This window comes from Apus apus, chromosome 5 (assembly GCF_020740795.1).
Source record: "Apus apus isolate bApuApu2 chromosome 5, bApuApu2.pri.cur, whole genome shotgun sequence".
In the NCBI taxonomy this organism is placed as follows: Eukaryota; Metazoa; Chordata; class Aves; order Apodiformes; family Apodidae; genus Apus; species Apus apus.
In genome coordinates, this window is record NC_067286.1 from 26,263,785 (window position 1) to 26,291,651 (window position 27,867).

General features: G+C 38.7%; 1 protein-coding gene across 2 annotated transcripts in view; it reads right to left on the minus strand.

Moving 5' to 3' along the window:
• Window positions 1–851: 851 nt before the first annotated feature.
• INO80 (INO80 complex ATPase subunit) overlaps window positions 852–27,867 on the minus strand; it is a 70,945-nt gene continuing 43,929 nt past the window's right edge. For both annotated transcript variants that reach the window (XM_051620727.1, XM_051620728.1), the window contains exons 26-36: window positions 25,721–25,946; window positions 19,845–19,972; window positions 15,366–15,460; window positions 11,688–11,760; window positions 8,866–9,024; window positions 7,643–7,745; window positions 6,989–7,077; window positions 6,017–6,172; window positions 4,452–4,611; window positions 3,434–3,652; window positions 852–2,821 (exon numbers count right to left, since the gene is read on the minus strand). In XM_051620727.1, the coding sequence (XP_051476687.1) occupies window positions 2,604–2,821; window positions 3,434–3,652; window positions 4,452–4,611; window positions 6,017–6,172; window positions 6,989–7,077; window positions 7,643–7,745; window positions 8,866–9,024; window positions 11,688–11,760; window positions 15,366–15,460; window positions 19,845–19,972; window positions 25,721–25,946 (1,626 nt within the window). In that variant the 3' untranslated portion in view covers window positions 852–2,603. The remainder of the gene's footprint in view (window positions 2,822–3,433; window positions 3,653–4,451; window positions 4,612–6,016; window positions 6,173–6,988; window positions 7,078–7,642; window positions 7,746–8,865; window positions 9,025–11,687; window positions 11,761–15,365; window positions 15,461–19,844; window positions 19,973–25,720; window positions 25,947–27,867) is intronic.

The following is a 27,867-nucleotide window of genomic DNA, read 5'->3' on the forward strand; positions in this document are numbered from 1 at the left end:
CCTTCAAATGAAAGGGGGTTGCTCGGCCATTAATCCATAAGACAAGTGCACTTCCTAGCACTACTTACTTCCCCAAATCAGGAAACTAGCACAGCCATCACCTGAACTCTTCCCAATTCCTTGATTAATATAACAGAATCTCAGTTTTTCTATAAGGCATAATATAAAGAATGCATCTCTTTACCTTTTTACAGAAATTGAACTGGATACAGTCTAGCAGTTCATTTACTTTACTGCTACATTAGATCTTCCTGAATTAGCCTCACAGTAAGTCTCACAGACAGGCTGCCACTACTTTTGCCACAATTTCTGATGTCATTCATTCCATGTTTCTTTTGAAGACTAAATTGCTTTTGAATTATTTTTTTTTATATTATCAGTTTTTAAAATAACAATAATTTCACCTTCCAAAAGTATAGCACCAAATTGACAAAACTGTCTTAACAGGCTGAAAAAAAATCAAGAAGACCTTATACAAAAAGTTCAAATCACACTGAAAAAAAAAAAGGAAAAAAAGACCAAACAATACTGAATGATATTCCAAAATGTATTGAATTCAACCATCAGAGCTCAGGTACTATGCAATTATGCAGATTACATTTGTGGTTTTTTTTGTGTGATCTGCTGCACACCTACTCCAAAAGAGATTTCCTAATAATCAGTGAATACAGACATGTAATAAGCAGAGAGTTGTAACTGAAAAAGGTTACAAAGGAGATACTCAGAGGAGTGTAGACACTCTAAAGCATTACATTGAGCAGCACGTGTCTCTAGATGCACACTCTCCATATTTTCTCCCCTAATCCTCTCATTCATCCAGCTATATGCATAAAAAACCACAAAGACGCTGATTTACATAAAATTATCTTGCTCCATTTTATTTAAGATTTTCTTCTCCAGTTAGTAAAAGAAAGATGTGTCTCTCTTTATACATATGTACAAGTTCAGTTATAAAAATAGACAGCACATTCAAAGAGAAAAAAAGGCTTGGCATTTGTCTGATTCCCTCTAAATATCATATATACATGTGAATAGGAGGGGAAGGGGGAAGTCTTCATGAGTTAATTAAACATCACCTCCCCCCTCAATTATCCCCTGCAAATCTGTTTAAAAATCAATCTAACTAAGCTCAGTTCTGCTATTTTCAGGTGTGCAAATTAGAGGCAGAGCCAACAGGAAGCACTCGCTCCACACTGTAGGACGCCAGGCAAAGGATTTGGGGTTGGAAAAAAATTATAATAATAATAATAATAATTAAAAAAAAAGTAATCTTCTGCTGTCACAGTCCAGACCTGCAACTCAACTTACTTCTCTCTCAAGGGATAAAAGTGCCCCGGCAGAACAGCCTTTTAATTCAACGTGTCAGACAAGTACTGCCCCACACCTAAATCTCAGTGCAATGCAGACAACGCTTACAGCAAAGCAAGGGGCTACAGGGGGTTGTGCATCAAGAACAGGGAAGGAGCAACTAGAGAATGAGAACACAGATGGGCACTGGCAGCACCGCCTTCCATCAGCCTTACAGGACACAGCCACTGGTACCCACACACCGCAGTGAACTCAACCAAGCTGGTACGTGTGATCACAAAAATGAAGGGAAAACAACACTGGAAGAACAGTCAATGGATGGTTGGGATAAGAGACAATTTTCTTCCCAGGATTTGCTGGAAGGGGGAATGTCACAGTTCCCTCTTTCTCTCTCACGACTGTTTTTCATCGCTCCCCTGGAAGCACTGCAAGCTGCAAACCACACTGTGCTATAGCACAGTGAGAGGAGCAGCAGCAAACATTCTTAGCACTTCTGCTTTTCCTCTTCTTGAGATATGTACAAACAGAGCCTTTGTTTCTAAGCTTTTAAGAGCTCTGCACACCTCACAAGTGAGAGAAATCATTCTAAACACAACTCTGAAATACAAATCAAATCACTCACTTGTGGTTCCCTCCACTGTGTGATGCAGAGGCAGTGCTGCTGCCCTCACTAGCCCTGCCAGCACACTCTGTGTTCTGCAGCTCATAACCTGTTCCTGACAGATGGTGCTGACGAGAGTCCATTCCCTGGAAACCACCTGAGACACCTTCCTTTGCATTTCAAACCTTTATAGAACTCAAGAGGCCCACACTAGAAGAATCCAGTATTTTTTTTTGATCACACATCATCTTCAGCTTAGCCCCCAATTATCCCACATCTACACTGACCAACTGCCAGTGCAGAAATGTGACTCTACAGGACACTCCTGGGCTTCAGATACTGATCTTGTAGGATAAAACTAACAGCAACTTCAAGCACACACAGCTGCAGGATATTGCGTGGAGTAGCTGGATGCTTTCTTGGGAATCCTTGTCAGATGCATCAATAAAACACAAGCTGACAACCTCCCAGTTACCCCAGACTCCCTTCCTTCCTTCTCGCAGTGTCTGCAAAGATAGTTTTTTGGAATACACATAATCAAAGTGCTCACATAAACCACCCACTCCCATTGTGCTTTGATTTTCTTTTCACACACGTGCTGGACAGCAACAAGGCATTTGCTTGCATGCCTTCAACTGGCAGGGTGGTCTACTCTGAAAGCCAACACAGTTCAAGCTTTGGGGGTTCAAAACTACTACCGACCACCCGAGGTGTGGGCACCTTTGCTTTGCTTCCGAACTGGAGCTTCTGATATGAGAGTGCTGGTCAGGTTTAAGCTTTTGGGGGTCCCACAAACACTGTTTCCTTTACTCAAAGGGGAGCTCAAGGGAGAAGAGGCGCTTGAAGGTCCAAAATCTGCTAGTCCAGAAGGCCGAATAATTGCTGTTTGCAGAGGGCTACTTGCAGACATCCCTAGCAATGGAAAAAGAGAATCAAATTCCATGTCAGCATGTTACTCCACTTGTGACTCTTCAACAACAAACAATACGCTAACAATCAGTCTTAAGACTACCCTGTATTCAAGATTTACGAGAGTTTAATGAACAGGGATGTCCTTAAGATACAAAATATCTTGCAGTTATACCCTGGGCCACCTTCAGCTGGTGTAGAGCTGAAGCTCCACCACCAGTTGTGCACATTTTGGAACCTGATGCTGTAACTTCAATGTGACAGCAATGCAGGAAAACCACAGCCACACCCATGGCATAAAACAACAGCATCCTATCTGTCTGGACACCAAAACAAAAAACAAGAGGAAGAACATTTGGGATGAGAGAATTCAAATGGCAGAACAGAACTTCTGCAGGACTAGCCTCTCAAGGCCATCTGTGGTGAAACTGGCTATGCCCTCACACCATTATCATGCAACACTGTGTATTGCCTGGACCTCAGCATATAGCAGACAAGCAATACCAACAATACAACCCTTTTTATCTGTTGTTTGACAGGCTGTGAAAAGCAATCACCCAACTCACGTGGTTGGTTCTGCTTAGGGTAGCTTGCTGCCTCCCCCTCCCCACATACCTTTAGAGACATTGTACCCGTAGGCTGCGTAGGCTGCTGCCGAGGCTGCTGCTGCCCCCGCTTTGGCGCCTGCCATGGCAGCCGCGCTTCCCGCTATCGATTTCCGGCTCCTGCCCTTCCCGGTGCCGCCTTTGGATCCGCCGCTCGCACCTTTAGGACGACCCCGGCTTCGACCTGACTGGCCTCTCCCAGAGAAAGGTGCATCTTGCATTGAAACACCTTAACAAAAGGAGTGTTAAAATGGTAAGTGCTGTAGTGTTTCAGGGGACTCACAAATTGATGCAGCGTCATGACTGTCTGCTATTCACATTAAACTGTTCCCGTTAACTGATACTTTTAATTGACATGGATACAGACACTGCTAGCAGTCATCCTATGGAAAGAAATCATGTGTACTTAAAACTTCTCTCTTCATTAACCACATCTTATTAACTCCAACTATTTATTATTGTGAATCCAATCCACAAATAGGTGTAGGATTCTAGGTTCTACTTCAGGATGAAGCTTTTCCTTACTTGAAAGACAGATACAAAGTTTCTTCCATTTGCTATCTCTAAAGAAACTTGTTAAGAACTATGGCTCTACTTATTTCAGTGTAGAAAACTATGGTAGTTAAAAACATCTGCCATTACTTAAAACTATAGCTGCTCCACTCACCCACTGGAAACAGACAACTGATTATTAGCCCAACAGCAAATTCAAGGAAAAGCTTACAGATTATTAGTTTTGTAGCTGTCTGCAATTTGGTAAATATGTGCATAATGGAAGCCAAACCCTCTATAGCACAGGAACAAAGGACACAACTTTGAAGAGTAACCAACACAGAATGTGTGGTGAATGACAGACTATAAACAGATTTCCTACCAATCAGAAGTAATTTCCCAATGAGAAGGCATTTTTTCCCCAAATATTGCCAACCATATATATATTTTGGTTAAAATGCAGACAATATATTATCTACCCATACAAAGTCAATGTTTAATAAATGTCAGTAGTAAGTCAAGCCAAAAGTACTGACCATTGATAGTATCTGAGACTGAGCCTGTAATGGAAGCAGGAGAGTTTGTTGCCCTTGACTGAGGTGCTGAAGAAGCTGGATCATCCACAATCACAAGCATATCACTGCTGCTCTCATCGGGGGGGATAGAGCCCATATGCAATTCACTGCTAATGGATATCTAAACGTGACAGGGAACAAAGCTGTTAGCTTCTCAGGCTAGGGAAGAGAAGGGTACAAACATAGTAAGATCCTTACAAGACATACAATCACAAGTAATTAATTGGTATGTGTTCTGCTCTCCCTCATTTTCTCTGTGAGACTAGCAGCATGACACACGATCTAATCACACCACACCCCCTGATTTACATGTTAAGCAGCAGTAAAGACCTCCAGGAGCTACTTAATTTTGATTCATGAAAATAGATGCTAAGAAGAGGGGACTAATGGTCTCAGTAGAGATTTAAAATAACTGCTGTTCAACTGTGTATCTTCAACTGCATGAGAGAAAACAACAGGATTCTTAACCTGCTACCACTGCTAATAAAAACTTTGTCAATAAGGGGTCAATACAACATAGAAAACTTAATCAACAAGGTAGAGAACAAAACATGTGAAAACCAATTTGCAATTCTTTATAAAAAGATAAAGGAAAATAGTATGTGTGCCATTGAGAATGTACAATTTAAATGCCAGAGAGAAAAACACACTAATTCAGAATCAGAAGCAAGGAAGCAAGCAGAAAAGGAGATGTAATGAGACTAGTGAGGACTACTTACAAAGAAACTGAATGTCAAGGAGCTATTTGAGAGACACTGTTTGCTTCAGGAGCAGTAAGAGACTGTTCTTGCTATGGAAGGTGCGAGTATGGAAGAAGGCCTAAGTTTATAAATGTGAGAATGACAAAGGCAGGGAAAAGGGGAGAATCACAGAATCGAAGAATTATTGAGGCTGGAAAAGACCTCTGAGATCATCAAGTCCAGCCTATTACCACCACACTGGCTAGACCATGGCACTACATGCCATGTCTTTCCTTAAAAGCCTCCAGGGATGGTGACTCCATCACTTCCCTGGACAGTCCATTCCAATGTCTCATACCCTTTCCATGAGGAAGTGATTCCTAATATCCAACCTAACCCTCCCCTGGTGTAGCTTCAGGCCATGCCCTCTCATCTTGTCACTAGTTGCCTGGGAGAAGAGCCCAACCCCCACCTGACTACAACCTCCCTTCAGGTAGTTGTAGAGAATGATAGAGAAGAAAGTAAGTGGGGCTGCAGGCAGGAAAAATTTCAGAGGCTGAAAGGGAGGAGAGATGAGGCATGGACTTGCTGTAAGAAAAGGGAGGCATGGAGCAAATGAAGAGAGGAATACAGGAATGTCAAGTAACATGAGCTGTAAAGAAGCTTATTAGCAACTGTTATGCTTTTGATAAACTATTTTCATTTCTATGATTCATCTTTTAAGACATTGCACTTTCCCACATTCTTGAAGTTCTACACTAGCTAAGAGAACAGAAAGCAAGAACCCTACAGGAGATAAGGCCACAACTTAAATAGTGTATAGCTGAAAGCAACAGTGAGTCTCACCTCACTGAAAGGGCTGGGCATGGCAGAGTCCACACTAATGAAGGAGTCATCCCCATCAGCAGACAGGTTGGAATTATCAGCTGAAGGAACAAATGGGATCACAAGGTTCATGGCCTCTTTCTTTCTCTTCCCATCCAATTCATCTTCTTTCTTCTTCTGAAATAAATAAAAAAATACCAGAATAAATAAATAAAAAAAAATATGACAAAAAAGAAGAAAGGCATTAAGCAACCCAAAATCTCAACATCTAATGCAGCATTGTAACTCAAGGAATGCTACATCCAGAATTTCCCATCATAGGTTTCTGAAGGACACAGTACCAGATCACTTAAAGGCTCCTTCTTTAGATTTAAGTAGGGTTCAGGTTGTTATTTTTTATTCCTAACATAGCTGGAATGACAGAGAATTACTCTTACAGAATTACTTCGTTTTCCATGATCTTTTGGAGTGAGCTTGAAATTCTCTATCATTACATAAAGTTCCAATTCTTTAATGCAAAGCCTCCCTGTCTCAAAAATTCAGAATTTTCATTAACTAATTTTAATGACCTTTTTTAAACCAAATGGTCTTTTCTTGTTCCACGGAAGCCACACAGCCATCTATATGGGGTTTATCTGTGTTCTGTATGCCTAGAATGATCAGTTGATAATTTTGGGGTTTTTTCAAGCACAAGTCCTCTAATGGCTGTCTGTAGCCTACCAGTGATCTACAGCTTGGTTTGGGTACACAGTACTTCCTTATTTTTCAAATTGCTAATGATACTGAAATTCAGGTAAGTAGGGATTGTGTATTTAGTACTATCCCTCTTCTGTGCAGGGAAGTGCCACAGGTTGGTGTTCCATGGTGAAGGGAAGAAGGCTTTACTCATTAGATTGCCTTTGCACAAAATGCTTCCAACACCACATTTAACAGTGAGCCTGAGGCTCTTCTGGCTCTGTCGCTGACACAGGCAACCTCTTTGCATCAAAGTACCTTTTCAGCATATTTTTCCCTTTTACGCTTTCGTTCCTTCACACGGTTTGTTTCTTCCTGCTGTCGCTTCTCTTCTTGACGCTGACGCACTGTTGGAAAAGAAAGACAAAGTTGTCACCACTGGAAAAATACTTCACACCCTTTTGTGAATTTTACAAGAAATTCCAGTTCTAACAGAACTGTGAAGAAAAGTCAGCTGTATTAACACTGAAACACATTGAAAACACTGCTATATTAAAATTATTTGTATCCAAGTAACAAAAAAAAGTTTTACAGTGAAATTCTTCTTTCAAGCAACATAAAAGCATAAACCTCTTATCCAGCTTCAAAAGTGTGATAAAAAGCAATTTTTATTAATACTTTTCTTGTCATGATCTAAATAATTCTTGTCAAAGCTTTGTCATTCAGGAACAATGTAATGATCCTGACTGAGTGCCAGTAAAAACTTTATCACATCATCATGTCTCTCTTGCACAACTTCAGTTCAGCAGTGATACGAAACCAGCTTGTACTAACATGAGTTGGTAATATAAAAAGAGCCAGGAAACAGAAGTTGTTATCAGCAATACATGTGTTAGTTGAGATAAAACCACAGATTTCACAAGCTAATGAAGTGGAAGATGGTAAAAACACTGCAACATGAATTTCACTTACGTTTCTTTTCTAGTTCCTCATCATCGAGCAGAAGGCTGACCACTTCCTTTGGCTTCAAGGTGTCAGGTTTGAAGTTGCCACCTGAAATCACCATTCGCTGGATCTAGAAGGAAAGGAAGAAAAAAAGGAAAAGAGAGAAAAAGGAAAAATTATTCCAAGCAGCTATCAACTATTTGCACTACCCTTCACTGAACACCAGCCAAAAAAAGATGTCAGCACATCTGTCTAAGTCAGAATTGACTCACTGTCTCTATCACACCAAAGTTAGTAGCAAAATTCCAGGAAAGATTTATTAAGAGTAATTATTACAGTTGTAAAATGCAAGAAGCAACCAAGCTAGGAAGCAGAAAACGACAATCCCTTGTGCGAAGTTTCACTTCTTCTAAAGCACCATCTAATAAACAACAAATTATAATAGTGCTAACATACTGCTAACAAAAAGAAAAAACACAGTGGTTCTCCTCTCAGAAATAAATTACCAGTCCAATTTTTCAAGTAATCTGCACAGAGGATTATGCAGAATGTATTTTGATTATTTAGATCACCAGCAAAACATTTAGGGTGAGATCAGGTGACTCTAGTGCAATGTCCTAGAGAAAATGGGTAAGTTTCCACAAGGGAAACGTGAATGCATTCAGCTGAAGATGCTTCAGTTGCTGCAGCACCTCGGCTAAGATAAAAGCCAAAAGAAACCCTGAGTACACAAACCATCTGAATGTTGTACATACTGCTACCAGAGAAAGTTTAGCATTTTTTTCTTGCCAACAAACCATCATGAGGTTTCTGATACACTTACTGCTTGATGCTGCAGAACACAGCTCTTCTGGCATGCCTTATACCTCAAATAATTTTCATTTGATTACCTTCCAAATTTATTTATAAAAAATATAGGCTGTGGTGTAACAGTGTAACATGACAGGAATCAGTAGCCCTGACACAGCGAAGACAGAAGTTCTAGTCTTAAAGAAGCCTGAGCAGTCTCATTCCATCAGAAGAAAGTTTTTGTGCAGCCACAGCATAAATAATTAGCTTCTTCCCAGCTCATATAGTGCAGCTGTAAGGCTGCTGTGTTAGGGGTACAGATTTGCTTATTTGAACAAAGACATTCCCTTTTGGCTTCTGTCTCCCTGCAGATACTTTTTCTCTTTCTTTACTCATTTTGGTAAGTGTTTTCTGATGCTGTTTCTGTAACTTCTTGTTCCAGACCGTTTCTTCCCTCCTACCTCACTCTTCTCCTTAGCCCTCTGCAAGATGCGCTCCTCAATGGTGCCTTTACAGATCAGCCGATACACTGTGACTTGTTTTGTCTGGCCGAGCCTGTGTGCCCTGTCCATGGCTTGCTGGTCTACTGTTGGGTTCCAGTCACTATCATAGAAAATTACCTGCAAAAGAACACCAGAACAGAAAGGATTAAATACAGCCATACATTTAGAGCACCACAGTTATTAAACAGGGAAAAAAAATTCAATATACTGATAAAAATAAGTTCTGCGACACACCCCACAAAATTACCACCTCACTGCAGGCTGTATCAAGCTAGCTTTGCCCAGTGCTACCAAGTCTTTTCCACTGCATGTCAGATGAATGCAAACTGACAGTGTGAATGTTTCAACTTCCACAAAATGTCTTCAGTATCTTCTTCCACAGAGCTGCACAAAATTCCTATGTTTGTCATCACATTGAATCTCTGTCTTGTAATTAATTATTAACCATCTTGGCAATCCCTTATTCCTGCCTCTTCTTCCCTTCTTCCATCCAGGCATCCAGGGAGGACTCCATCTATCCATTACCACTGATCCCTAGGCTCATGCATTTCTGACCCCCATCCCTCTTCCCTCAGCTCCTGTCTGCTCTGCCACTCAGGGACATTTTGGAACTGCTCACAGCTCAGGAGATGCTGGGGGTGGGAGGGGTAATAAGGTTTTGCACATTCCTGAACATACTTGTATATAATTGTGGATATTTTTTAATCATTAGTATTTAATTAAAGCTGTCTAGTTTAGTTTTCAAACTGGAAAGTCTCTCTCTCTTCAGCCTCTCTCTCCTTCCCTACCTGGGTGGAAGGGGGAGGAGATCGAGAGCATTGTTGTCTAAATGCTGATCCTGAGTCAAACCCTGACAATCATTAACCCATTGTAGTGTTACTTACGTTAAGAAGAAGCCCATTAAATTAGAATTTCACATGAAAAGTAATACTCTTTTTTTTCTTTTTTCTTTCAAACCTGGATAAATTTAGTCGAGACCAACACTTCTAGTGCTTTTACTACAAAAAACTGAAATGCCACATTACACTGATATTACCCTATTATTACAACAGTACTTTATGCCCAATAAGCATACAAAACAAAAACACTGAAAAAAGCTTCGGACAGCAAAGTATTCAGAAAGTTACAAAAACACAGAACTAAAAATGCTCGTGACAGGAGCCTGCAGGAGCATCTCTGTTCTTGTGTCTCTTTATTTCCTCTGTTGAAGCCACTTAAATCGAGAGAACTTTTCAACTCTGAAAATCCTACAGATACTTGCTTTCTTCCTATTTAAGTGAGAGCAAAATATCATGGGGTATTTTAAAAAATGTAATTTATTTGATTCAGAGATCTTTGGTTTTGTATGGCTAAAGATTACAGTCTATCTTGGGGTCAAATCTGCAAGCACACAAGGTCCTGAGTTAGAAGCACAAGAATAGCTGTTTTTGAAGAGATAAATAATTAATGTAAGTCAGTATATTTTCCCTAGTGATAAGCAGCAGCTGCTCCAGAATGCAAGTCCTTGTAATTCACCTAAATCACTCTGTTTACACCTCTGATAAGTAGGTGGCAATCAGGTTATCCCTCCTGGCTAGCTGATATTCAGCTGTAAATGACTTTGTACTTTAGAGGCATCACTTCAATTCTTCTCTGAACAGAAAAAAGGGTAACTGATACCTGTCCTACTGCTTCCTTTGCAGTTGAACCTTAAGAGCAAAAAGTCATACATGAAACAGCATTCACTGTATGAAAAAGTCATTTGCTGAATGTTCTGCATTTTTCAAAGAATCTATTGTATATTTAAGTGCCTAACACAGACGAAAGCACCAAGACCAGTATTCATTTAACTAAACACCTTATTCACAGTAAAACTTTCAATTTCTACAAAAAAGTAATTTGTGACCAAGGATTTTGCAGCTGATTTCTTTGAAACAGGTGAGAAATTCTGCAAGTTACACACCAATTAAACATCTCCCAGAGCAGCACAAACATCATTTGTACTGGAAGAAACAAAAAAAAAATTCAAAACCCATGATCCCCACCAGAAGTAAGAAATTCCTTCCCTGCTAGAATGTCCACACTGATATAGTTTACTTCAGAACAAAACCTTTCTAAAAGCAGTCAATGGATTAGGGAGCTCCCTAGAATTATTTTAAAAAAGCTTACCAATAAGGACTAAATACATGTTAAAAATCAGAAAGCATACACTTATATTAAGTTGTGGAAGCTCCATCCCTGGAAGTGTTCAAGGCCAGGTTGGATGGGGCTTGGAGCAACCTGGTCTAGTGGGAGGTGTCCCTGCTCATGGAGAGGGGTTGGATCTAGATGATCTATAAGGTCCTTTCCAATCCAAATCATACTATGGTTCTATCTGTAGAGCCCTTCAAGGATCCAGCTCCTTTCTAGACTCTGGTACTAAAGTGTGGGGAAAAGGAAGATGTTTCCAACTGCAACCAAAAACTGCGTACTAAGTGCCCAATATTCTACAACTTTTTATCATCAAGATAATACTATATTCTAAATATGAGAAAAGTCAAAGAGGTTATGCAATTTCATTATGTGAATGGCAGTACTAAAAAATATTGATCATCATGGCTAAAAGAGTGACAACTTCCACATAGAAAGACCAATTCTCTACATAAATCATGAGGCTGGTAGGCAGGAGATAAGCAGCTTGGGAAAAAACAGTGGTTGGAAACATATGAGGCAGGCAAAACAAATATTTATACTGAACATTAACATTAAACATCAGTAAGCTGATTTTTTTATTCTATGTTACTTTCCCAAACTTCACTTACCGTATCTGCGGCTGTAAGGTTAATGCCCAAGCCTCCAGCTCTTGTGCTTAACAGGAACACAAAAATATCATTCCTATAAAGAGATTAAAAGACCCTCATTTTGTGCACAATGAACAAGAAATAAACACAGGAGTAAATTTTTTGACCCATATAAAGTAATTTGGGCTATTTCTATTACTTGAACACTTAAGAACATTTTGTGCTGCTCATGGACATGAAAAAAACCCATGAATGAGTAAGAGAAGGTAATCTACAAATCAGGACTGTTAGAACATGCAAACATTCAGTTTGCAATAGCAGCTTATTAATCTCTATCAAAATAAACCAGGGCTTGTTTATCCTGCCCACATTGGAAATGAAGATTTCATATGGACAAAGAACAATTTATTGTTTCACAGAACTCAGAGATGTTAAAAAAATCTTGCCTTAACAATGCTCAATTGATAAAGAAAGAAAAATAAATGTCCAAACTGTGTAGATTCAAGTTTTCTTCTAAATTTGGTGCTTTGAACAGAACAAACAACTTGGAGGGGGGGAGGAAGGAATAATCTTAAGATAAAAGCAAGTTTGCAAATACAGAGGTCCATCCAAAGGTCCACTGGCACAAACGGAAGTTCTTCAGCCTAAGAACTTAATGACTCTAGTCCTAATTGTGTTGCTGATTCAAATAAAAAATTCGAATCTCTTTTGTCCATTTTTTTGTAATCTGTAAAATGGGGATAAATAATTTCATTTCAGTCATATAACAATGCAGTTGTGATTGACCATTAAATGTTTCAGGGCTGATTATGTAGACAGTAAAAATGATACTGTACAAAAAGCAAGAGGCATTAATTTCAATCTAACTTAAGTTCTTTGAGACACAGTGTCTCTAAGTGAACTCCATCAATACTGTACACATGTTGTCCTTCCCAGCTTGGAGCATTTTCAGTTTGCACTAACTGTATTACATCCACATTCCTTGGGACTCCTCAGCCTGCATGGAAGTCGATGACAAACCCATTGCTTTTGGTGAACATGGCCCTCCGGACAGAAGGTCCTACTAGGTGGATTGTCATTTCACAACACACTTCAGGAAACTATCTCTGAACACCTCCTTGGAAGACCCACAAATCCTAATACAGTCATACTAGTCCTCAGGGTTAGACTTGCTAGCATCAGATTTAGGGATGATGGCTAAGAGAGATGAGGCATCCCAACACCTGACTTGGAATAATCCTCTAAGCCTAATAATCCTTTACATAACTGAGGAGGCTAGGACACACTAGGTAAGTACCTGTAACAGTGCACTAAGCCCTATCTACAGTCTGAGAAGTCAGACAAAATGGCCACAGTTGTCAAGAGTCAATGGCAGTTCTACCACTGCACACACAGGAGACAAAGAAGACAGGTCGATACATAGAATGACCAAGTGCTGATGAAAACTCAAGTGGTAACAGCAAAAACCAGGATTTCTCCTAAGGTCACTAGTGCCACTGGGGGGTCAGCAGTATTTAAAAGTGTTGAACACCATATGGATCTGTGAAAAGGTTAATGAAAAAAAGCAGACAGTCCCAATAAGGACTCCAAAGAGGCTGACATACTATACTTTAGCAGGAACAGAGCAAAGTCCTCTGTTTAGCAAAAGACACTCTGCACTGCCACATTCCTTTGGTACCACACTGTTTGTACACTAGTGCATGCAAAATTAGTAGAGCACCAGAAATTCTTGCTGAATGAACAGCATAGGACATTCCCTTCCTGACTGACTATGGGTAGGCAGTCTGTCCTTCAAAGTCCAGTAATCAAAATCTAAAGGGTCTTTCTTGCCCTTCTTGGAGGAAGTGTGGGTGTGTTGCATGCTATTACACATATTCTAGTACAACAAATGTAAAAAACTAAGGGTTTTGGAAGCCATATCCTTGAAGGTCTACTAGAAGTACTTTCTGAGGACTCAAACTTCAAGACATTCACAAGTACCTGGCAAGGCTGTATCATAAAAAACAGACTCTCAAAGAACTCATTCTGGTCCAAGGTGAGATTTCCCCCTGTCACCTCTAAAGAAATTACCAGTAGACCACGGAAATGAAAACTACGAATTAACACACACAAAAAAAGCACTATGAACTTGAAAATTATAGAGGTTTCTGGCAATCCAAAATCTAGGAGTATAAAAATCCATCCTGAGCTATGGACAGCTGGGAGGAACTGGATCCGAGCTGTCAGTCTCTAGATTGTACCCTGCAGGTACAAAGCTAAAGGAGTCACCAAGTGCCTGTTCACTATGTAGGTATTCCTTGGCCAGGAAATCTTCTCACTCTTGTAGCAACAGTGGAATGTGCACAGACAGTCACCTGAACATCCACCTGTGAAATGCTTCTGGAAATGCAGTTTGGGAAGGAAAGAAAGTGGACAGTAACACAGACCACAGGATTAAATTAGCATTCTGTAGTTAGGACATGCTGCAGGATAGTTCAGTCTCAGTCTCTTTTTTCCTAGAAATATTCCTCATAAGGTAATAATGTACAGGAGGAACTCAACTAACATTTTAATAGGAATTATTATTTAGACTGGCTGACCTCTATCTCAAAGGGATTTCCTGCCAAAGTGATTATTTTTCTTCAGTTGTTCCACTCATTAATAAAACCTAATTCTGGTTTCCTCTTTTTCTGGTTAAAGGACCTTACAGGAAGAAAAGCGAGGATTCCAGGGGGACATAATAATCTGCAAGGTCCTCTCAGTTCAGGTATTTGGCACAGGTTCTTTTTGAGTTTTATTGCTCTGAGGAGTTCACTAGAACACAGTTCTTCAGGTCTTTCAAGCCTCATGAACCACTGGCCTGAAACGCCGTATATGGCTTCCCCCACTAATGTCAGACACGATACCCTGGGACTACTAACCGAAGGACTGTAGTCTAGAATGCTACTTTCACCCTGCAATAAACAACAACCTATGAACCTAAGTCAGAAGCAAAGTGACCTTCTTACAAGATCACATCAACATCCAGAAAGGGCAGCCTTATTGTCGATTCCCATACTAAAGTGATGTTTTATTAAGCCATATCTCATTATTAAAAGTAAACATAATAATCACAAATTGAACCATTATAAATACTGCACCCTAGTCAAGACAAAGTTATACTGAAATGTATTAATTTATGATAATTACATACTCTTCATTCCTGATGTGCTTGTAAAAACTGCAAGAATTCATTTTGTTTTATTAAACAAAAAGTGTCAGCATATCTTACCATCTAATAAAATCTTCATTTTATCACCTGTATATTATGTTAATGTTTCTTAATAAACTATGCTTATATGGTCTGTTCTGCAGAAAAACAGGTCACTTTCAAAATCTCATCTTCAGTGTCAGTTGTCAGAGCATACAATAACCAACAAACATCTGCTGCCTTTCTTTATAAGCAATAGCATATTTGGCATGACAAGAAGCACAACAGGGGGATACACTAAATTTGGTTCCAATACTGCTTCATCTATGACAAATGTCTGAATACAACTGGGTTCAATATCAACACCAGTGACTTCTGGTCAGCAAACCACCTAGAAGCTGTTTCAGATAAATTAGGTCCATTTGATATCAGGAAAGATAAGTGCAAATTTCATTTATTTTTATTACATTTTATGCCATGTGTCTATGTACACACAATTTTGCATAGAAACACCTTGTAAAATACAGTACCTGTTCTGAAAATCTGCTACCATGTCCCTTCGTTCGGAGATCTTTGAGGAACCATCCAATCTCATGTAGGTATGTTTCCTATAAACCATGTATTCCTGCAAAGAACACACACCATAGTTGCTTTTGAAACTGTTCAATCTTGATTCTTTCAAAAAAAACCATAAACAATAAAAGCAGAACTGCTACTTATTAAAAAAACCAACAACCCTAAATGTTGTCAACAAATACGCTATAAACAACCTTATGTATGCAATGTTTTTTAATAATAGAAACTCAGAAATCAAAGCTACTCAGCAATATGTCAGTTTTTGCATTTCATAAAGACAGAAATTAAGATGTCCGTTCAGAGTTGAGGATGCATTTACTGCACTGCAGACAGTGTTACAGTAACATGCTTTTTTCTATAAATAAATAGGCAAATAAAATAACTAAAAGGGTTTTTTTTTTTCCATGAAGTGTAAATTTTTACTAAAACCTGAGTCTTCACTGTGTAAGTGAACCTTTCCCAACAAAACAACTGTATCTGCTCCCTGTCAATTTTAAACTATTTGACTAGTGGTTTTAAAAACCTGGTACTGTACACTAGCATCTGTGCATGATCTCTTTCATTAATAAAGGACCTGTGAATATTACCACATACATGAACACTTTGAACATTACACTGGTGTGTCAGCCCACAGCTCTTGCCAAGCAGCAGAACTGAAACCATTGCCTGGGACACAAATCAAATGGCATCAACCAGGAATGCTGTAGGCAAAGGCTTTTTCCAATGAGAGACATTTTTCACACTAAGTCACCCAGCACTCTCTGCTACCTGTGCAACTGTCAATAAAATCTGATTTACACAGAAAGCTCTTCAGGCTATGCAGATATCCTTAGAGTTTCTGTGGGAAAATACTCCAATATTTTTTCAATGTGACGCTTGGCTGACAAGATGCAACTCCTGCTGGTTACATTTACCAGCTTTAACCCTAGCAGTTCATGTGTCTTTTGGAGATGCTGTGACTGCAAATGAAGACAGAAAGGAAACAGATGGCACTTTAGCAGCAAGAACTATTGGAATCATCTTGCTCCAAGCTGTAGTGTTCAGCAGATACAGAACTGATGTGCTGTGAGAAGACATGGCAGTGCCTTCACTCTAATGAACCTTCTGACAGTAACATGCTCAGTTCTCCTTTTCACCTCTCCCTCAGGGCTACTGTTCCTTTTTTGTTCTGCTTCACTAATGCAGAAAAGGTGAAAGAGCTGCCATACTATAAGGAACCTGGGAAAAAGATTGCTGGACTGGAAAGAAGATTCAATGTGTGGCAGATGAAAGATAAAAATATGTAAATGAAATTAACAAAGTGGAAATGGCCAAAGTCACACTTGGTCTACCTCTACAAAACAGAGCTCATGGCTGATATGATTTCCAGAGTACAACAACTGAAGTTTAAAGCAGAGAACAGCTACTTCACCACGCAGGCACTGATGGCCTAATTCACTATTGATTTATTATTCCATTTCTATGACAGGTTTCTGTCACCAACTAAAACCAGAGAGATACAACCATCAATTAGGCACTATGTGACCTTTCTCCAGATTTGATAAATTATCTTCTGTTATCACAAAGGCATTTTCCTTCCATTTCTTAGTAATTGTCCTTATCTGCCCTTATGGTGATTCAGCCTTCCAACATCTTGATTTAGTCTTTCTTCATCTTGCTATTAACTATCTCTTCATCAGTGTCTTCTAAACAAACTTCAGCACAAATAGAAAACAACTACTTTTATTTGATCAGGTGCATTTATCCTTATTCCAGACCTTAGACATTTCCACTAAGGCACAAGATACTAAAGAATAAGCTATTCTTCCCCTGTAATCCTGGCATTCATGGGAGTGATGGCAAAAAAGACTATTTAAGTAGTAATACACCTGGTCCCCAGTGTAACTGTGGAAGGCACTTGATGACTGCTCATTTTTCTAGTTCCCACAAGGAGTGATGGGGAGGCTTTAATCTCATCAATACTTGTACTAGACTTGCTTGAAAAATCTACTTGCCAATCTCATTCAGTGTATAAGATACCAGAAGTATCAATCTAGGATAACTAATGAAAGTGACCCTGGCAACAGAGTATTTCTACAGGAAATGAACACCACATAATGACTTGAGTATGGTAAAAAAGCAGTGCTGTTGAAGTCTTCTGGGCTTTGACACTGATACTTTCTCAAAAACGAGAAAACATTTTCCTTTTGTATTATTTCACAGACCAACCCGAGTCCTCTTATCATTTAACACAACTAATGGACTTTTGGTAGAATATAACTAAGACACTTTACTTCATGCAGAATATAATTTGACCCCTCTTCACATGAATGCAATGCGATTCCCACTAGAATCAAGGGCAATTACTCTTCCATACAGGAAAAAGCAATCACACTGAGAAAGACACAATGAATAGTATAAAATACACATTTGCATGAAGTAACATTACCGACATTATACATTATCCCCTTCTGTTGAAAGAAAATAATTTTCCTTTTTGTATTTGTTTCTGGCATTTTGAGATGGCTGAATTAAGCAGCTGCTCTTCAGTTGAAGCTAAATCAAACAAACATGGTTTTATAACTTTGTAAACAATGTGTTTTGTGCTCTCTGCCCTGCATAATTAGGTTAGCATGATACTGCAGCAGTTACATTGACACAGTCAAAATACTGTTAAAAGAAATAGGACATCTTAGGTTCTTTCATATTCAAGTAGGCAGAGGGGATGGATTTTGATATCTCAGATCAGGAAAAAAAAAAAAAATCTACTGCTACATAACTCTTGCAAGTATTTTCTTACAAATTGAGTCCTTACTTGATTTTTAGCTTGCTTAACTCCAGCTTCTGGTACAGGTGTGGAGAGAAACAAAACCAGAGGACTTGGTAGGTGGGTTATTTGGGTAATAACAGCCAACAAGTACAGCTGAGCAGAATAGCAAAGTGGTGTGCTCTCAAGCCATTAAAATGCAATGCTAACAGAAAAGACAGAAGCACTAAACACTCAGCTTTATGAGCTTCATGGTGTAATGCAGGATGTCAACAAACCTGCACCATGTCCGATGTTTGCCAGAAAAAAGGCATGTGAAGCAATGCTGGGCAAAGAGCCAAAATACAGAATTGCAACCATGCAAGTTCTGTTTTTCCTCACAGCAGCAAAAACAAAATTCAGCTTGTCACTTGTTATTTTGACCTTAAAACGCTCTGCCGCTCATGATTTAAGCAGCTATTGATTCAGGCTTCTCACTTTTTTCTCTTTGCTTCATTGTGGAGAAGACAGTAGCATCCCATGTCAAACCCTGCTGAGGGAGCTCATGTATACCTAGGACTAATGGCTGAGGAATCACAAGATCTCCACATTTTAGTAGTATTTGAATTATCCTGCCAAATGCAAATATTCTTCCACCTACTAACTATTCACAGTTGGAAAACTTTAACAGGACAGACTTTGAAACTAAAGTAAATTGTCTCCTATTTTCTTGCTCAGAATTGGATAGTCATAAAAGTTACAGTCCTTCACTGCTAAGGAACAGAGACATCGTGACACAAGAAAATCCTTTTTTCAGATACAGCCGAAAACTCAGACTTCACTGTCTTCAACAGAAGCCCAGAGAAACAAAAGTATTTCTTTCTAACTAAGTATTATCGATAGGAAATCAAATTAATAGTCCTCATACAAATGTCTGTTCAGACTAGCTCTTTGGTGGCATGGTTGCTAATCAAGTTTTGATTCGTTTTTTTTCTTCTAAGGCAGACTAACTATTTAAATAACTAGTAATTACTTAATAATTTCTTTCCTATTTTATATGCCAGGGAGACTCTTATTATTAGTATCTACCAAACTTCTGCATAGAAATAAGATGATAGAAGGGAACAGTAGACGTCTGTGAAACTAAAATAAACATAAACAATGTAAAATTAATCACTGTTTCCCTTCTTCTTTCCAATAAAAGGACACATGGGCATGAAAGCAAAGTAGAAGGAAGCAACTGAGAACCAGCAAGAGAATAATTAAACCATGCAACCTTTTACCACAGGGCAGTACAAATGACCAACATTTACAACAACTCAAGATGCAACTGAATGCTTTCATGAAAGAAGAATCCATTTAGGATTCTTGGAATATACAGAAAGCACAACTGGCTCAGAAAGACATCAAGCTGCAAACTGTTGGACATTAAGACACTCACTAACTGTGAAGTATCACTAGTTGTGTGCATTTTCCCCATACCATCTGCTGTTGTACACTGGTGGAAGCATAACACTAGGCTGAACCTGGCTGAACCTTAAGTATAACTTTGTAGGGCAGCTCTCATATTAATGTATTTACGATGTGTCCTTCAGTAAAATAATTTGATGTCAGGTTTGCTGCATCCAAATGATGGTATTTTCTTCAAAACACTGTTACTAAACCTGCATCTTCAGAATTTGTCTTCTGTAGGCTATAGCTCTCCTACCTCCAGTAAGTCAATCATCCGTGTCATCTGGGAGTAGATGAGAACTCTGTGTCCTTGAGATTTCAGCCGTGTCAACAGAAGATCAAGAGCATGAAGTTTTCCACTGTCAGTTATCAGACTCTCTTTGTCTAAAAAGAAATGGAAGAAAAGAAGGTAAATAGTAAAACCAAAACAGCTACATGCAACAAGTTAACTTCTAAGGTTTAATAGCACTTCACTGCATTATCATCTGTAAAGTAACAAGCTGTGATGGAACAAACTGCAACATCCCTTCTGGCTGACACACTCACACTGCTAACAACTTTTGTTTGCCAGGACAGGAGCACATGAATATACCCACTTGGCAAAATCTCATCACAGATTCATCTCCTCATGATTATGGACTCAGTCCTTTTTGGGACAGCCTCTTCTAAGGATTCATTCTGACCAGATTAACAACCACAACATGCCTTGACAGTGGGGAAAACTTGCTGTCCCTGGGACATTTGCTGCTACCTGCTGCTGACCGTGAGCCTGACCCTCCACAAATCTAGTTTCAAGATCAAACCCTTCACGAACATGAAACGGGAAGAACAGTTCTTTAGGTCACTTTAAAATAACAGCCCCTTCACAGCACTTGCCTTAACTTTTCTTTTTTCTTCCCTGCTGTCTGCTTCTGAGGTTGCTTTTGTGGGGGTTTTTGCTGCTGTTGCGGTTTTGGGGGTTTTCTTTATTGCTTTTTTTGGTTGTTGTTTAAGAAATGTTTCCAGATTGCAATCTTTTAAGTCACTTCAGATTTTAAACTTCATGTCCTCTCTATTTCAGCACTGCTCATGAAGTATTTTTCAGGAAGCATATCTTCCTGTTTGTACATTCTGTACATAAACTTCAGTAAACAATACATTACTGTTGAAAGAGGATGAAGAAAAATTTTCTTCCAAAAAAAATTATCTGTTGGAAAGGCCACTGATAATTCTTTATTCTTTGGGATGTCTGAATTTATGTTTACAGCCAAAACGGAAAGTTGACAACTGCAGATGGTGCAGGCTAGTACAGAACCCAAATATTTTTTACATGTTTAGCAGGTACTATTCTCTAAACCCTAGCGGGTAAGACTTCTGCACACTTCTCATTGCACAGAATGAATTAACTCCTGGGCTGAAGAAAATCCAGCTTTCTGGAAGGCAGTTTAACTGTCTTGCACCACATTCTGGTTTTTTAAAAAGAAATATACAAAATTTAATTCATTCATCTGTGTACCATGCATTTTCATATAACTAAAACCAAATTTATACTAGTGGAACAGAGGTTACAGATCAAACAACAGCATTCGTAAAGAGATCTTATGAGCACAGCAGGCAACAGAGTCCATGAGCGCCTAAGTGCAGTGATGTGGCACTGAGGGCTAAGTTTGATTCCTGCACATAAAATAAGGGGTTTGCTCAGAAAAAGTAGGAATGTGGCTGTTCTACACTTCATTCAAAAGCTCATTTTGAAATAACATGCCTAGGTTTAATACACCTTTTTGAAAGGTTGTAAAAACCAGGAAGTATTCAGGGGAAATCTCCAAGAATTAAGTGTGTTAAAAAGTTTTTCCTGCAGGGAGGGAATTTAGAAACTTGACCCATCTCAATTTTTCAAACAACAACTGGCACCACCCAAGGCTGTTCTTTTGAACAAAGGTTTTCAACAACAGGAGAAAACTTTATACTGGCAGAGAAAAGGCCCAGTATACAGTGACTTGTTAAAACTGTAAAAACAAGGCATGCTTCCCTCTTATCCTTCCAACAGTGAGGAAAAAAAATAGTCAGCAACACTTTTTATCCAGAAACTTAATCACTTTATCTTAATCACTTTAGTATTTCAATCAAGATTGCTTTCAAAAATATTCTTTAACTTAAATATAAATAATGGACCTGATGCTGGAGTTAGTGGGGTCTACATTAGGACAACAGAAGATGTGGTTAACAGTGCTGCTCTCTGAAATAAAAAACATGGTAAGCTGTCAATAGCACTTGAAATTAATAGCTAATCTATTTGCACTAGAAACCAATCCTGTGAACAGCCTCTCCTTTGATGAGAGCTATGGTCCTGCAATTCACTAGCTAAGAATCCTGCAATTCACTAGCTAAGAATCTGACAAGAAAGCTCTCCTCTTTCTTGTTTGCCTGCCTATCTGAATAGTCACTGTTTTTCTCCTATTTGCTCTTCCCCAGTTTGCCAGGAGCAAGTGCCATATTGTTGCTTGAATCATTAGCAACTACCTTAAGGAGTTCATCAGCTAGAGAGTCAAGTCATGGAGACACTGTAAGGAAAACTCAGGAGCACAGCTCAGGCTGACATTTGTTCTTATTGCAACATAATGTACAATGGCACACACTAGAACAGAACCTGGTCTCAATTACATACAAATAGTTAATAGTTTCATGCATTATTCTAAGGAAAACCAAACTTTGAACTTAGGCAGTTAAATAAAAATGGAAATTACTTATGGTTATTTGGTTTTAAAATACAACTACGTATGTGAAAAACTCTGCACGGTAGGAATGTTTACTCTTTACACAAAACATTACTAGTTATTTCAGATCCGTACAGCCATCACATTCTGTTTTTATTCTAATTGGTCAGCTTGCTATTTCAGAATGAATTAAATAGCGTGAAGCACCATGGAAAGTCTAGATACACATGTCAAACTAGTACAATTATTAACTAAAAGCCATCTGACTGGAAGGAAACTGGGAGAACAAACAGGGTCTGTTCAAAAGTCAGTCTTGCCTGGCTCAGATTGAAGAAATTTCTAAAAGCAAAATGCAACTCTTTTTCTCACACAGGCATGAATAGGTAGAATTAAGGTTTGGTAACTGGAAATGATGCATGTCCTTTGCTGCTGGCTCCTTAGGTCTCCATTGTGTAAGTTTCTATTTTTAAATAGCAATAAAATGCAAATTACAAGGATGGTCTTACAGCCTGAAAAGTTAGCAACATATTAAGAGTTCATAATTTGTCCAATATCTTAGCATTGCAGCAGACTGCACTGACCAGAAAGTTTTGGTTTTATTTCAGTTAACAAAAAAGATTTATCATCTCTGGAAGAGAAAACCATTTAACTTTAACCTGGTATCTTTAAGCTATCTTGATACCATTGTGTTTTCAAAGATCAAATGTTTCTGCATACTTGAAGTGCCACCTAGTGCTTCAAAGAACGAATTCTGGAGAGTGGCAACAGAAAATGTACTTCTTTATTCATGCCATCTTCAGAAAACACAACTGTACAAATGAGGGGGGAGGAAATACTAATAATTTAAAAAAATAATAAAATAATAAATAAAAGCCCCCACAACTATCCTCCACCTTTAGTTTCTCTTACTTCTATTTCTCATTCCCTTCTACCTCAGGGGAAGAAAAAGGTGGTATGTCACTTTTTCAAATGGGCTTTCCAAAATTTGCTATCCTACATGTTCGATCTTTAATGAAGATTTGGATTGGATTTGGATTATTTTTTTTTCATTTTCTTTTTTAATAGCATCAAAGGAACTTTTAACGTTTTAAGCTAGTCAGGAGACAGAGGTCCTGGACTGCACATCAAAGAACTCTCTCTAGGATGCATTTTTTGTGTTCTTCAGCACTGTATGAAATAAACTAGAAAAGAGAACCAGACCAAAAAAAAAGTAACTGTAAAATCATATTGTATGGCTTTCAATATGAAGAGTCTTTGCCTCCAGCCATGCAGGGATATGGACATAAATTATCTACAAGGGGATACAGTTGGATGATATGGCCTGGGAAGAATAGTTACAAATGACTATGACTCAAAATAACACCAGTCAGGAGCTCTAGCCGATGACTGTAGCTGAGCTCACCACTCTCTGGAGAATGAGAAAAGTACCCCTGGATATGCAAAAAGCAGAGGAAAGAGAGATAAAGTCTGGGTTCCAGTTGACACCCCTGGTTCCCCTCCCGACAGTCTGCACGGCACAATGGGGTCAGTGAGGAGCTAGCTGGCTCTCACAGTAAACAGCCAGCGAGGCCGGTGCTTTTTATCGATGCTAAAAGGACTCAGACACTTCCTGCCATTTAATCCAGGACCATTTTTCTTTCAAAGAACAGGAAAAGCCTCAAGAGATTCCCACAGTGATCGCAGCTGAGCTTGCTGCCAGCATACTGGGAACACTGAGTCTGGGAGAGGATAGATCAGGGCCAGGGGAGAGAGGTTACCCCTTTTCTTTTTGTCACCTATCAACCACAGACCTTCACACCTACCCTTCCATCTGACACTTGGAAGACTTCAGCCCTGCAAATGGCTCCTGCAGCACATCAGTCACTTTCTGCAATGCACTGTGCCTGCCCCTGCCCGTATAAACAGAGCTGTCCTGTTGTGGTATATGCCCTCTTTCCTTAGAATAAATTTAGGTTTGAATGCTATTTGCCATGTAATTAAAACACAGCTGCACAAAACCACTTTTTTTAAAATCCACTTTTAGCTCCAACATCTCCTAAATTAAGCCAACGTTACATAACACTCCCCAACCACCTTCTCAACCAAATCCTTTGTTGTGCTTTGACAATTTGCCTAACCTTGCACCTGTAAGCTTGTTTTCCATCTTTGTTCCTCTAAATATTTTTGCTGATGATAAAGTCATCAGCTTAAAAGAGAAGTATTTTCAAGAGAATGCAGACCTTTCTCTACTGTACATCTTTTCTTTGTACTTCTCTGTACTTTTTTCTGTACTTTTCTCTGTACTTCTCTCTATGCCTTCTATCTTAAACAATCCCATTACCATTTCCCTCCTTTCTACTACAGTGATTCATCTTCTGTTTCCAAGTAATAAATAAACAATTCCATGATTTCCTAAATAAACTATAAAATCATCAACTGTCACTGAACATTAATTCAGTGTAAGCTCATGAAAAATGGTTTCTCCACTACATATGTGCAAATGTGCAAGTGCTTCAAATGACTCCAAGCACTTCTGAGGTACCTTCTTAAACCAGACTACAGCAAGCAAAAGACCATTTTTCTTTTACTGTACTAACTTCCCCTGCCAAATATCCTTGACCCAAAAGGGTCTGGGAATAACTTAGCAGCTGGCAGTGTAAGCTGTTTTTCCTCTTGGCTATCTCTCAGATCTCTAGTACTTTCTGCAAAATTCTGCTCACTCCTTAGGACCATCTTCTAACAGCTAGAGTATGTTCAGCCCATGAAAGTCACTGCAGTATTGCCATCTAATTCTAGAAAATCTTGGATTACTTTAGTCTAATTCTATGAAAAAATGAAGCACTTTTACTTTACTAGTACACTGGTATCTTTTTCCCATTTTACCAAGAAATATGAGTAAGTATTTTTTAATCCAATTGAAACTCAGTAAATCCCTCATGCCGCGTTTTTCAGGCCAATTTCCTCTGAATTTGGTCCCTAAACTCATCCTGTAGTCTGCTACAAGTAATCTTGATCCTTTCACTAGGAAGACCAACAAGAGATCTCTTAGGTCAATACAAAAGTCTTCCAACACACTAGGAGTCAAAATATGACTGCTACTTTTCCTGCAATCTTCCTATCTCCAAACTCAAAATAGTATTTGGTTTTGAGAGCTGACTGTGCTTTAGTAAGCAAATCCATCTCTTTACAATCATTTGGAGGGCTGACATGCTAAGAGAGACTTGTACACATTAGAGAAGTTTGCAGTAGACTTGTTCAGTATCCATCCATAGCTTTACTCCTGACAGAATATATTAAATCAGTGTCTTTTAAGATAGCTGGGTTAACTTTCTCTTAGGAGGAAAAACAAACACACAACCACCTCATCCTCTCAAAAAGCCGATAACCAAGCATAATTGCCACCAAAGAGCAGAGGACCTTATTTATCTAATCCCTGCTCCATGATAACCTCCAAACTTACCTGGTATCCTGATAAAAGACCAGCCATTCTGAGGCCTGATCCCTAACAGCCCTCCTGGAGACTCTGGGAAGAACCGGGAGCATTGCTTCAGCCAGTCAGCTGCTAGCTCAGGGGCTCCATTGAGTACACACTGCTTTGCTTCAAGACTTCCTCCTTCCTTCAGTGCTCTGCGCTCATATTCTGCACTTCGGTCATTGCAGTAGAACTCCAGTGGCACAGCTGTTACCTGCAAGTACAATATTAATCAACATTCTTGTCCAGATTTCAGATTTTAAAAAGTAAAATCATTACTAACATGTACAAATGTTAGTAATGATCTTATGACTGGCTTAAAATAAGCAAAGATGCAACATCTCTCCACAACACACACAAAAAAAGTCCTATGAATGACCAGACACAGACAAGTACTCTTGTCTTTTGATAAACCATGTCTTGTGCCAATTGCTGAGAGTAACAGAATATCCTTTCTGCACGTTCATTTGGTCTAGATTTATTTACTTGTTTTAATTTTTGCCCTTCCAAATGAAGTATTTACCCAGCAGAGATGAAGTTTACATACTATCTTTAACAGAAATTCATGTGAACGTTAAAATTAGGAAGATAAATAAACTATGAAGGAAAAAAAACTAACAGGAGAACAGCCCTGTTTTGGAACAGCACATTTCTTGGGCTTGACAGCTGATTTCAGCAGAAGTCTACATTAGCCATTAGCTGTAGGCTGACGGTTGAGGGATCCTCCAGTAAAGAGTCTGTTCCAGCAGACAGTTGTCCTTCATGCAACCTATTGCTTTCTCTTTTGCTTACCAGGGTAAAGGACAACTTCAAGATACTAAAGTAATAAAAACCAAAAGCAGAACTGAGCCATGGTACATACCAGGATAGCCTACTCTGCTGGGTTTTTCTCCATATATTTCATCAAGAGTTAAACCATAAGATCCGAAGCAACACACAATTACGAAACTTTCATACATATATAAATACTCAACATTTCACTACTTAGCACAATAATTTTTCCAATAAAATGCAGATCACCAACTTCTTTGTATCTTTTCTGAATATAAGTCTGTTTTGGGCCAACATCATGGGGTGTTTCCAAAAGGTATTTATAACCAAGTTATAGTAGAAATTTTCACATTCTATGTGTTGTAAACTCACATAAACATGAAACTAAAATTTAATATTAGACAATTAACCTTGCAGTATGGGCTTATAACAGATAAAAATTATGAATTTGCAAGGCTTTATAGGTTTCTTCAACAATCACTTTAGAAGTAATTGTTACTTTTATTTCAGAAGCAAAATTTTAAGATTCACCCTTGTAAATTTATGTAAGTTAAAAACATTGCCATGAATCCTAACAGTATGCAGAACGACCACATTACTTACAGGCCTACGAAAAACAATCTAACACATGAAAAGGAACACAGAGGAAATCAAACTTGTGAAAGTTTTCACATTTTAAAAAACGAGACAGAGCTGTGCAGAACAAATGGTAAGGGAGTCTGTGAGCTTTGATGGTGAACAGTCAGCATCTGAGTTTCCAGAGAACTGAGAGAGGGCGGGAACTGGTTTGATAATAGGACAGTTGAACCATTAAACACAGTGAAAGAACTATCTTTGTATTAAAGGCACAAAGCTTTTATATAGCTGAAGACTAATTTGTTGATCCAGCTTACTCTGGCGTGACATAATTAACTGCTACATATTGAGGATGACATATATCACATTACATCATGCAAACGAAAATATTTTAATAGCTTAACTGATAAGCAATAAAACAGTTTAAATATAAACAGTTTTAAATCATGTACTTTAAAACTGTAAGATGAAGGGAACAACCCCATACCTCACAACAGACTGACTTATATCTTAGATGCTGACTGTTCTTTGAACATTTACCAGCTAATTCAAAGTAAAAGGTATCAAGCAAAATATTCTGTGTGGAGGAAAACTGGTCCACTCCTGTTTTACAGGAGCTCTTCTCATGAGAAAAAATTAATCTCACAGAGACTTATTTGTGCAAAGGCAAATCAATTGTTTAAACAAATTCATAAGCACAATTACAGTACATACCAAAAGAAAATTTAAAAAGCATACAAAATCTTAGCAATAAAGGTAAAGCTACTACTTTTGTAACAGTTTTTTTT